Source organism: Myotis daubentonii, chromosome 11, assembly GCF_963259705.1.
Source record: "Myotis daubentonii chromosome 11, mMyoDau2.1, whole genome shotgun sequence".
In the NCBI taxonomy this organism is placed as follows: domain Eukaryota; kingdom Metazoa; phylum Chordata; class Mammalia; order Chiroptera; family Vespertilionidae; genus Myotis; species Myotis daubentonii.
The window spans coordinates 24,560,346-24,572,740 of NC_081850.1; the positions used below are offsets into that span (position 1 = coordinate 24,560,346).

Sequence of the window (12,395 nt, forward strand, 5' to 3'; positions counted from 1 at the left end):
GACTGCCAGGTGGCAGCTCCTGCGTTGAGTGTCATAGCAGCTGGTCAACCAGTCGTTTGGTTGCTTAGGCTTATATTTATATAGATGCTTTGATTTCTAACCAAGTGACTTATAAACAAACTTATATAGGAAATGACCTACTTACAACTTGTGTTGTTTCTAACCTCCCATTTTTTGCTTTAGATCCCTCATTTGATTAGCAGAAGGCTCTGGGGCCTCTCATGAGACAGGACATTCTGAGGCTCTGTGTCAAACATGTGGCCCATCGGCCGTGAGTTTGACATGCTTGGTCTATGTGGTTTCAAGGCAGGAAGGAAGTGTTAGGGGCAGAAAAAGAATACTGGGAACTAGCTATAAATATAAGAAATATTAATCATATTCATATTTCTGTTAACTGTGATGGTTCTGTTCTGATTAGAGAAAGCACATTCTAACCTGGCTGAGAGTTGTATGCCCTGGGACCTGGGAGCTTACACTGGAATGCAGTTCATCCTCCTTTCCCAAGAACTGCCTAGCATTATGGAAAGTTTTACAACCTTGTGGCTGGAACAATCTAGTCCCGCTGGCACCCACCCTTTGCAACCCCTAGCCCTATTGCTTGTAATCTGGTCCCAGAGGTTGCCCTCTGCAACCTCCCCCCCAGCCCCCCCAGCCGGCATTGCCTGTAACCTGTAACCATTATACCTTGCCTACTTTCCCATGCCTGTAATTCGTACTCTCCCACCTAATCTTTGCCTTCTACCCAATATAAACAGCTGGCTTATGGGGAGGGTAGAGCAGATTTTCATGGATGACCTGCTGCTTTCCCATGCTACCTGCATTATTGGAATAAATGCTCATATATGATTCAACTCTGTTTCTGCTTAATTGGCTGAAGTAGTGACAGACAGCCTGGACCCCATTGGTTGTCCAGTTACAGAATGTTTAGCACCTTTTTGCTTTGTCATCATTTTCATATCTTAGTCGAGAAGAGATGAACTAGAATCTTTTAAAAATGTCTTCTGTACCAGGTCCAGTGCCCTTGGTAAGTCCTTGTATTTTCAACAACTGTGTTAATTGGGCTTGCCATTCCGTGTTATGGATGAGGAGATGAGGTGCACAAAGGCTAAATCAGTTGCCCAGTGCCGACAGTGTGCTGACTGAGACCCCATCGTGCTAAAGGTTGGCACATCGGTTCTCCAGCTGTTGTATTGTGTCCATTAGGCTGACTGGGGGGAGCCCCCTGCCCCATTTTATTAAAAATCCACAGTGCACTCCTGGATACATGTGTCATGACAAATGCTCAGTATTTTTGGACTTCATGCCCACAGGTCTTCCTAACATTTTGCACTTGCTTTCCACTTTTTAACACCATATTTACATGTTGCTTCATTTTAGAATGGGCGGGGCTGCACATATGGGCAAAGGACATGAACATGAGTTTGATATGACTTTCATGCATGGGTTACTTTTCTTTCGATACTTCAGTCTGCACTTGTGGAAAGACTTTAGACCATTCACATGGTATGAATCTTCGGTGATTGTTTTGGATGAGTGTGTTATGGAATATCCCATTTCAAGTCATTACAGGTGACTGTGTTTGAGAAAGCAGGGAAGGATGGGACTAAGACTTGAATTTCTCTTGTGGGTTGGGACTATAGTCATTATCTTCCTAGTTAGTGAGTGAAGCAAATTTTGAGCCATTCCCAGATCCAGCAAACCAGGCCCTATATAGCATTTATGAGCCATCACCCCTCCTCAATATTAATTTAGGTGTTTTTGTTGTTGTTGTTTTGTTTTCTAAGCAATAGCATCCCTGTATAGCAAAACCATTTTGTGTGTTTCCTTGATATTGTAGGCTGAATAAATACACACTAACTATGAAAATAGTCACACACTGAATATCTAGAGAAAATGAAACTTGGGCACTTAATTAGTTGAGTATTTATATGCTTTCCCTTCTCTTTTGTTTGTCTGACGTACTAGTAAAGAAAGTCCTTGTATTTACTGAACGCTGCTTATTTTTGAATAAAGGCCTCTGTGATATTGTATTCATTGGTACTTTCCATGATCTACAAATGTGACATAAAATGCCAAGTAACATGACTGTACTTGGCACAGGGTGCTAGTATGGAATCAATAAAAATGTCATTCATTCATTGAAAAATCATTGAGCATCTCTCAGCTAAGCCAGAGAGTTCTTCTCCTTAAAAGGCTCATAATCGATTCACCATAACTAAAAAGTAACCCAATAATTATACTATGATGAGTTGTAAATTCTGACCAAGGGACCCAGAGGAGAGATACATTATGTAACCTGGGGGAAAAAATGTATTGAGTGGTCTTTATTTTGAGGGCCAAATGGAAGGAAAACTTATTTTTAGCATCAGTTTTTAAGAATTTCTTGTTTTGGTTTTCTTTGTTTTAGGTTGTGATGTTTTAAAACATACGATAATCACCCATTCAGTTGTTACACTGAAAACCTGCATTTGCTCTGCATCCCTCCCTTGAGGACGGAATGAAAATGGCAAAGTGCTGCCTACGTGGCTTCTGCCCAGGGTGCAGGAAACACTGCCCTACTGAGCAGCAGCAATATAAACGTAGGCGTGATGGGAGGCTCTTGGCCTCAGTCCCTTAACTCTTCAACACCAGCACCGCATGTATGGGATGTTTCAGTCTAAAAAGGGATTTCATAAAATAGGACGCATTTCTTCTCATCACATCCCTTGAGGTAGACAGGGCAGGTATTGTTATCCCTCCGCTGGCTGTGTGTGTGTGTGTGTGTGTGTGTATACATGCTTTCCCCCCAATTTGTTTTTATTGTGGTAAAATACACATACCATAAACTTAACCATTTTTAAATGTACCCTTCAGAAGTATTAAATACGTTCATAATGTTGTGCAACCATCGCCACCATCCATCTCCATAACTCTCCACCTTGGAACTCTGAAACTCTATACCCATTAAACAATAGCTCCCCACTCCCCCTGTCCTCCAGGCCCTGACAGTCACCATTATATCTGTTTCTATGATTTGTATCCTTTCTCTGTTTGAACAGATGAGGATACTTAGGCTCATAGAAGTGAGTGAAAGTTGCAATGCCACACTGCTTGCCAGTGCTGGGCTCACCTTGGTGGGAACCCAGCACGCTTTCTCCTAAATCACACTACTGCAGGGTGATGAAAAAAGATAAAAAATGAGACAGAAGATTTCTGTTAGCAATAAGAGAGTCCTCTAGTAGGGAAAGTTATATATATATATATATATATATATATATATATATATATATATATATATATATATATATATATATATATACTAGGGGCCCAGTGCACGAATTTGTGCACCTTGAGAGGAACTGTGGGCCGCAAGGCTGTGGTGGGCACAGGGACGGGTCTCGGCCCATCCTCCATGCCCCCGCCCAACCCCCCTGGCCTTGGCCCCCGGACCCCTGTCTGCTGGCAGCCCCGCTCCTGCTGCTGCTGCTCCAACATGCTGATGGTGCCGGACCCATTTGCACCCGTTGACAGCGTGGAGCGATTGTGGCCAGTGCCAGCAGCAGGTGCAAACGGCGGCTGCTGCCCTGATCGCCCCTCAGGAGCAGGGGGAGATGGAGAAGCCCTCAGGGGTGATCGGGCCAGCAGCTGCCACTCACACCCGCTGACGGCGGCAAGCGATCGGGGCGGCAGCGGGTTCAAGCAGGCCAGCATCGGCAGCAGGTGTGAGTGCCTGTGGGACCACGATGCGCAGGAGCAAAGAATTTTTAGTAACCACCAGAGGCTCGCCCCTGCTCATCTGCTCCACCGTCTTGCCGCAGCTGATGCCCACCATGTTCAGTGCTCTGCTGCTTGTTTCCGATGCTCGCCATGTTCTGCGCGTGCCCCCCTGGTGGTCAGCGCACATCACAGCTACTGATTGTTCAGTTGTTTGATTGTTTGGTTCGGTTGTTCTTCTATTTGGTCTATTTGCATATTAGGGATGTGTATATATATATATATATATATATATATATATAGTATATATATATATATGTTTTTACTAACTTCAGAGAGAGGAAAGGGAGGGAGAGAGAGAGAGAGAAACATCAATGATGAGAGAGAATCATTGATCGGCTCCCCCCTACATGCCCCCTACTGGGGATCAAGCCCGAAACCCTGGAACGTACCCTTGACTGGAATCGCACCCAGAACCCTTCTGTCCACAGGCTGACGCTCTATCCATTGAGCAAAATCAGCTAGGGCTTTTTTTTTTTTAAATAAGAGAAAAACACGGTAAAGAAAAGCAGCAAAATGAAATGGGAGCTGTGCTTATCTCTTGCCAATCTAACATTCCACTGATGTTTGTTTTGAATAATGTGAAGAGTGCAGTTTGCTTTGCCGAAGGAAAGAATTTGAAGGGACACAGGCTCTGATTTAGTTTCCACTGTGTCAGGGATTTGCTGTGGCTGTGGGCAAGAGAAACAGCACCTGTTGGGATCGTTTCTTTTTTTCTGAAGAGACTGCAAGTTTACCCTCCATTTTCTTAGTGAGTGGGGTCTGAGACACACTATATTTTATACAAAATGTAATTTTATTCTTTCCAATTGTTCTCAGTTGCCTCTGGAACTCTCATCCCCATTGAGATGGAAAAAAACATTACCAATTAAAGATGACATCATCTGCTCAAATTCCAAACAGTCTCGTTTGGAGGGATTCAGGTTTTCTTGAAGGAGTGGCAGGGGCAAGTGCCCAGTCATGTAAACCGTTGATCTCTGCATCAGGCCCACGCCTCCCTTCTCTGAGGTTCCCTCTCCCTCTCCTCCTTTCCAGGTGGTGGTAGGTGCAGGAGGAAGTGGAGTGTGATGGAGCCGGATCTGGGTCTTGCTCTCTGGTTGGTGGCTACATCCAGTTGTTTTTGCATTGCCCTCTGTCCTTGCTGCTGCGACATAGGACAAGGGTCTCAAGGTCTGGGCAGTTTTTACTATGTAATGCTATTCCTGCTAAGTGTTAAAGTGTAGCACAGTATTTAGCAGACAGAGCTGTAACTGGATGAGCTTGCCTGGAACCTAATAATTTAGCCAACTGCAAAGAAGAAATGAACATGTAATTAACCAAATCGTGGATATAAGCAATGGCTAAGCCTCCGTCGGGGCAGACAGAGATCTGGATGCGAATCCCCTTTAGTTGCTGCATAAAATACCTAATGATAACCATGTTTGTTCTTGAATAAAACACCCAGAGCAGCAAATCCATTGTGTTTGGCTCCACTGCCTCTGCTGCCCGGGCACCTGTGGGGGCTGGACTTGGTGTGTCCATGACCCTGAGGGCTTAGCATTCTCCACTGGCATTGGCGAGGCCAGTGACTGGGGTCCAGCGACCACTCATTTGATCCCTGTTGCTGCCCTTTGCTACAGGGCCATCTAAGCTGTCTTTTAAAAACATTTTCTTACTTTGCAGTAATTCCAAACGTAGCAAAAAGGTGTGAGAATAACAGAGGATTTAATGTGTACCCTTAATCCATTTTCAACATTTTGCCCCATTTGCTTTATTATCTCTCTGTATACACATCACATGTATTTTTCAGAGTCATTTGGCAGTAGCAGCTCCAGAGAATGTGGTTTAGAAGGCTGAATTAGAGAGGGAAATGTCGGGAAATAGCTTCCATGTTCTTTCCTTTTCTCTGCTTTCCTCCAACTGTTCTTTCTTTCAAGTTAAACTTGTCCATTTCCTTGAACTCTTTCTTCTGTTGAATTGGCTTTAGTCTTTTCCTGGCTGTTGGCTTCTAGTTGCATTTCCAGTCATTGGTTGTCTTAGAACAGTGTGTCTAGAACATCAGAGAGTTCAGGTGGTTGGATTGACTAGACGAGAGTGAGGGCCAGTTCCTTCCAGTAAAAAATAAATCAGTGCTATCTGCCAGTTGCTCCTCTGTTTGTCCGTTTGTTCAGTCAGTCAGTCAGTTAATCCACACAGTCTTGTTGGGAGTTTTTCCACTTGCAGGAGTGGTGAGAACATGTTGAATTCCTTTTCCTTGATTCTGATAGCACTGGTGACAGGCCTGGATTGGAGCTGACAGTCAGAGGTCCGTGGGGAGTACCTGCTAGTTTCTGGGCTCTTCTTGCTATCCCAGCGGCAGCTGCAGCAGTCCCCTCTGCCTCTGATCAGTGGCCCTGAGGATGGCTATTTGAAGGAATTGCCCATTGGGCAGAATTTGGTCTGGTGAGCAATTTTCTTTAGTAAGAAAGACAAGCTAATGATATGGCCAATAATATTAAGCAATAAATTTCCTGGAAATCTGGTGGTGGTATCCACTGGAGTCCTATGTTCATAATGCTGGTGGACACTGTTCAGACTGTAGATTATATAAATGGTGCCTCTCATAGCATAACGGTTGGCCATCTCTGTTCACTCCTTTTCTCCCCTTAAAGAGAGATTTTAACTTTGATGAAAAGCTGGAAGAATATTGTCTTTTAATAATTCTTGAAATTTTTACTTCATTTTTTGCTTTTCAAAAAGAGCTAGCTTTTTATTGTGCAGGAACATAGCACATTGCGTTGAATTTATTAGGGAAATTAAATTTGAATTGATTCTGCTAATTATGACTTGAATGAGAGAAAAAGTATAAACAAAGACAGCTGTAAGTATTTCATTTGAAAATAGTTCTACCTCATGATTGAGAATTAGAGTAGTATAAAACACAAAAATAAAAAGACAAATAGCCCAAGTAACAAATGGCCAAAGAACCTGCATAGGCATTTCTCCAAAGAAGACCCACATGGCCAATAAGTACCTACGCAGATGCTCAATATCATTAGTCCTTAGGCAAATGAAAGGCAAAACCATAATGAGATAACATTACCCACAGGAAGACGGACAATAACAAGTGTTGGCCAAGATATGGAGAGATTGGGACTCTCATACATTACTGGTAGGGATGCAGCATCACCATGTCAGGACTTTTTTTGGTAACTCATATATCCACCAACAAATGAAACAATAAACAAAATGTATTATATTTATACAATGAAATATTATTTGGCCATTAAAAAGAATGAAGTACGGATACATGTAGTAACATGGATGAATCTTAAAAACATTATGCTAAGTGAAAAAAGCCAGTTATAGCAAATGTGTAGATACAAAGGACTATGGGGAATGACTGCTAATGGATGAATTCAAGGTTTCTTTTGGGTGACAAAATACTTTAAAAATTAGATTGTGGTGATAGTTGTACACTGCTATCAATATGAGTATACTAAAAACCATTGATTGTATGCTTTACATGGGTAAATTGCGTGGTCTGTGAATTATATCTCAATAAAGCTTTTTTAGAAACTTAAATAAATTAGAGCAGTAAATACAGGGCAAAATGAGGATGTATTTTCCAACACTCATAACAGTAATTGAAATATGATGTTTTCTTTAGCACCTGTCAACCAAATAACATTTTTCACTAGCTAAAAATACATTTCTTCTAACATCTCAGTATAACATCTTGGTTATGCTCAGGAGTGGAACAGACAAGTCTTTCTATTTAAATGTTTAATAACTGCGCTTACTTTGGCGGAACAGATCCTAAACCTGAAGCAATTTAAAGAACGTTTAGCATGGTTTCTTTTGCAAGGATGCATGTACACCACTGCAGTGTTTCAGATATTAAAAACCTTTATTGAAGGAAATAAGACTTGAATAAATGTGTATAGATGTGAAAGTATAATATTGTAAAGATAGCAGTTCTCTGCAAAGTTTGCTAGAAATGTAATGAAGTCCCAGGAAACACCACGGCAGGACTTTTTTTGGTAACTCTATAAGAACTTACTCTAAAATTTATAACTAAGATTGAAGGTGAAATAATAGCAGTCCCGTCTCCACCCCCCGGAAAAAGAACATTTAATAAAGTACAGGGCTTGTTCCTTTGGCATATTAAGAAAGCCATGATAGTGAAAAGTGCGGAGAAAGGCAGATACATGGGTGGAACAAGAATGCCTGGAAACAGACGTGTGTACATATGGAAACTTGCCCTGTGTTACAGAGTTGCAGTGTTATGCAGTATGTCATCGTGTAAAAATTACACAACGAACAAATGTCCAAGATTTATTTATCAATCAGCAAGATGGTAAAACTGGTTCCAAAAATATTTGGGGAATGGAAGAAAGGATGTTGGAATAAGATTTGCTATATTATCTTACAAGACAATAAAACCATAACCTTACCAGACTAATTATTTGGGTATTTACCAGAAAAAAATCTACAAGTTAACATATAATTTTACAGAGTATAGGCCTCAATCAATAGCCATTAGCAAATCAAACAAAGGTATATCTTTGGGTGGGCCTGTTAGTGCTCCAACATGACATTGAAAGGGTATTGGTTTTTCTTTTGTCTTATTTCCAAGCTAAGGAGTAGCTGAAGGATGACTTATTCGTTGGTGTTGGGATAATTGCCTGTCCATGTGGGAAACAAATTAAGAAGCAGTAAAAGCAGTGAAAGCTCTCCCTTTTCTGCATAAAGACAGGGAATAAATTCTTTTACTAAAGACAGACACCTATCAGCCCATAGAATCTGCAGTCAAACCTTTTTAAAGCAATCCTTATATTCCTAGTTACTTCTTCACCATTTACTACTCCTAGCCTAACTCCTTGTCTTGTCAGTTATTCATAAACTTATTGTTTCTGTGTCTAACAGGTATAAAAGCTTCCTATTGTTCACTTCTTTGAGCCTTCATTCTCTTGTGAAAGCTCCCATGTACATGTAAAAATTCAATAAAATTTATATGCTTTTCTCTTGGTAAATTTATATAACCTGTCTTTGTCACTTTACTTTTCAGACCCAACCAGGGACCCTAAGAGGGTCAAAGAAAACTTTTTTCTCCTCTACTATAATATTCTATTTTAATCTCTCTATATAAAAGCCTAAGCAATTGTTATGACTGGTCGCTATGATGTGCACTGACCACCAGGGGGCAGATGCTCAACGCAGGAGCTGCTCCTGGTGGTCATTGTGCTCCCACAGCCAACCTTCCCTGGCCAGCCAACCTCCCGCAGTCCCTTCCCCTGGCCAGCTGGCCTCAATCAGCCCCTATCGGCCCCGATCATTGGCCAGGCTGAGGATCCCCACCCGTGCATGAATTTGTGCACTGGGCCTCTAGTAAAATATAAAAATATATGTGTAGATTTACTTGGGAAAAGATATGCAAGGATATATACAAGACACAATGCTGTGTTTGGATGTGGGGGATGATTTCAGCTCATTTCTTTTGTGTGTGTGTGCACTAGAATAAAAAAAAAAGTTTATTTTATTGGTGCTATATTTCAGGAATGTTCACCATGTAACTGAATAGTTTTTCTAAATTGCTAAGAAATGTAGATGCCCCGGCTGATGTTGCTCAGTTGGTTGGGTGTGGCCGTGAAAGGTTGCCGGCTGGATCCCCAGTAGGGGGTGTGCAGGAAGCGGCCGATCCATGTTTCTCTCTCACATCAATGTTTCTCTCTCCCTTTCCCTTCCTCTCTCTCCAAAAATCAATTTAAAAAATCTTTAAAAAAAAAAAATGAAATGGAGGGGAGATTCAGTAAATAATTGAAGGACTTGTGTGTGTACTTAAGTTTATGTGAACGTTTCCTGTAAGACACCTCACTCTGCCTTCTTTATTAACAGGCCTTTTCGCACAGATATGGCAACAAGCAGACCTCACTTGGCATCACTGGACACAAAACAGGCCTCTGGACAGCACCGACCATCCAAAGTGAGCAGGTCAGAAAGGGTGCGAGCGTTCCTGGGGGGACCAGTCCTACCCTTCGGTAAACTGCAATGCTGAGTCAGAACAGGCTCTGTGTTTTATTGATCCGTGGGGAGAGGAGAGGCCCAGGCAGGTGGAGGGCCCATTTTACAAATTAGGGAAGGAGGCTAAGGGACTCAGTGACTAGGTGTCACTGTTACATAAAAGCAGGAACGAAACGAAATTAAACTTCTGCGGCACAGCTCCCTTTGTGTCTATGTTACCTCACATTTTTTAAACCATTAATTTTTAAAAATATATTTTTTATTAATTCCAGAGAGAAAGGGAGAGGGAGAAAGAGATGGAAACATCAATGATGAGAGAGATTAATTGATTGGCTGCCTCCTGCACACCCCCTACTGGGGATCGAGCCTGCAACCCGGGCATGTGCCCTTGATCGGAATCGAACCCGGGACCCTTCAGTCTGCAGGCCGACGCTCTATCTACTGAGCCAAACTGGCTAGGGCAAACCAGTAATTTTTAAATAAAATAATATAACCACATTGCCAAGCATCAGGGAAAATGGAGGAAGGGGAAACACAAACTGTAATTATGACTTTAATACAGACTGTTAGAATTTTGGTGTCTTTCATTCCAGTCTTTTCACTGGGCATGTGTTTCTTGAAATGGATATAACCAAAGAATTTTCAGTCAATATTATATTATGATTATTTTTCTAATAATGATTTTCTTGTAACCTTGGCTTAAAGTGCATTTAAAAAAATGTTCATTGTAGAAAATTCAGGAAAAAAGAAAAATCATAAAGAATAAACTATGTATTACTATCACCATAGTACCATAACTATTTTTTAGATGTATATTCTTTCTTTTCCCTCTTATATATAAAGATACTAACTTTTTTTTTTCTTAATTGGTACTATATTGAACATACTGTTTAGTAACCTGCTTTTTAAAACTTAATCACGACACCCTTTTCTTTTCCTTAAGTATTTTATGTAATATTACATTTCATTGCTAAGTTCTGTTCCTTTCCTGCCTATTATGGAATTAACTAGTTGTTTCTTTTTAAACATGTAGGTTATTCCTTTATCAGTTATTTAAGGCAACTCTGTTAAAGCTGTTTTTTTAGACTTGGCTGGTGTGGTTCAGTGATTGAACATCGACCTATGGCCCAGAAGGTCACAGTTCGATACCCGGTCAGGGCACATGCCAAGGTTGCGGGCTCAATCCCCTGTGTGGGATGTGCAGGAGGCAGCCAATCGATGATTCTCTCATCATTGATGTTTTTCTACCTCTCCCTTCCTCTTTGAAATCAATAAAAAATATATTTTAAAAAAGTGCTTTTCATCTATCCTACAGGTTCATTAGACTAATTATACCACAGATCTTTAGCATTTTTGTATTTTGCATTTGAAATTTTTAGCTACTTATGAATGTTTATAATACTCAGTTTGTCAATGTAAGAAAAAGGTGCAATAATATGAGGGTTGAGGAATGGAGATGAACTTGAAAATAACTTGTAAGTATCTTAAGGCATTTATTTTTCACAATACTATTTTGTTCCATATGTCTCCGTTCATGGAAATCTGAGCTTTCTTCAGAAATATATGCCCCTCTTTCAGAGTTATCCTCTAATTTATCTGATAGTTTCCTAGGTTTCTATTACATCAATATTTATAATGCTGAGTTTGAAAGCTGTAATAAAATACTAAAAAAATTAGTAGGCAGCACTAAATAAAGGGTATGGTGTTAAGAGAGAAAGCAAGAGTGAAGGAAAGTTACCCTTTTTTGCTTGGTTAACATTAAGTAGAAGTAAGTAAGATTTGTGTGTGTTTCTGAGTTGAAAAGGGGTCAGAGAAGAAGAGGTTGAAGATACATAAAGGAAGTTCGGTCAGGATGGCGGAGTAGATAAATGTGTTTGCCTTCTCCCGCAAACACATCAAAATGACAACTAAATTGTAGAACAACACCCTTGAGAACCACCTGAAGACTGGCCGAACAGAACCCATAAGCAAGGACATGAAGAAGCCAAGTTGAGGCTAGTAGGAGGGCTGGACGCAAAACAGGCCGGTTCCACACCCAGGTGTGGCAGTTAAGAATCAGCCGGGCTGTGTCAGTTGTTGAGGTTCCCCCTGAGGAGCGAGGGGTTTCAGGCCCACACTGGACTCTGCAGCCTGGGAAGAGGAGTCCCCACAACTTCTGGCTGTGAAAATCAGCGGGGTTTTGTGCATCCTGATAAGATGAAAAGTACCTGGAGCCCCAGGCTTTCCTCATAAAGGGTCTTTGCGGGGCCTTACTCACTGGACTCCTTTGCTCTGAGCTCCAGCACTGGGGCAGCAGCTCGAAAAGTGCCAAGAACTGGAGGGGCAGCTTTCTCCCAGACAGAAGTGCTGGTAAAGCCAAAGCCATCTTGAGAAAGAAGAACAAAGGTGGAGGTTTCATGCTGATATCAAAGTATCCTATAGTAATTAAAACAGCATGGTATTGGCATAAAAACAGACACATAGATTAATGGAACAAAATGGAGAATCCAGAAACCCACGCCTATATGGTCAATTAATCTATGAAAAAGAAGGGAAGAATATGCAATGGGGTAAAGACAGCCTCTTCAATAAATGATGTTGGGAAAACTGGATGGTTTCATGTAAAAAAAAAAAAAAAGAAAGAAAGAAAGAAGTAAACAACTACTTTCTTACATGATATA

General features: G+C 41.2%; 1 protein-coding gene across 5 annotated transcripts in view; it reads left to right on the forward strand.

Annotated features, from left to right (window-relative positions):
- The window catches only part of TTC39B (tetratricopeptide repeat domain 39B), a 118,954-nt gene that overhangs the window by 55,960 nt on the left and 50,599 nt on the right, over window positions 1-12,395 (forward strand). For 4 of the 5 annotated variants that reach the window (XM_059656629.1, XM_059656633.1, XM_059656630.1 and 1 more), the window contains one exon: window positions 9,610-9,705. The exons of the other annotated variant lie outside the window; for it this stretch is intronic. In XM_059656629.1, coding sequence (XP_059512612.1) covers window positions 9,610-9,705 — 96 coding nt within the window. The remainder of the gene's footprint in view (window positions 1-9,609; window positions 9,706-12,395) is intronic. 5 annotated transcript variants of the gene reach the window in all.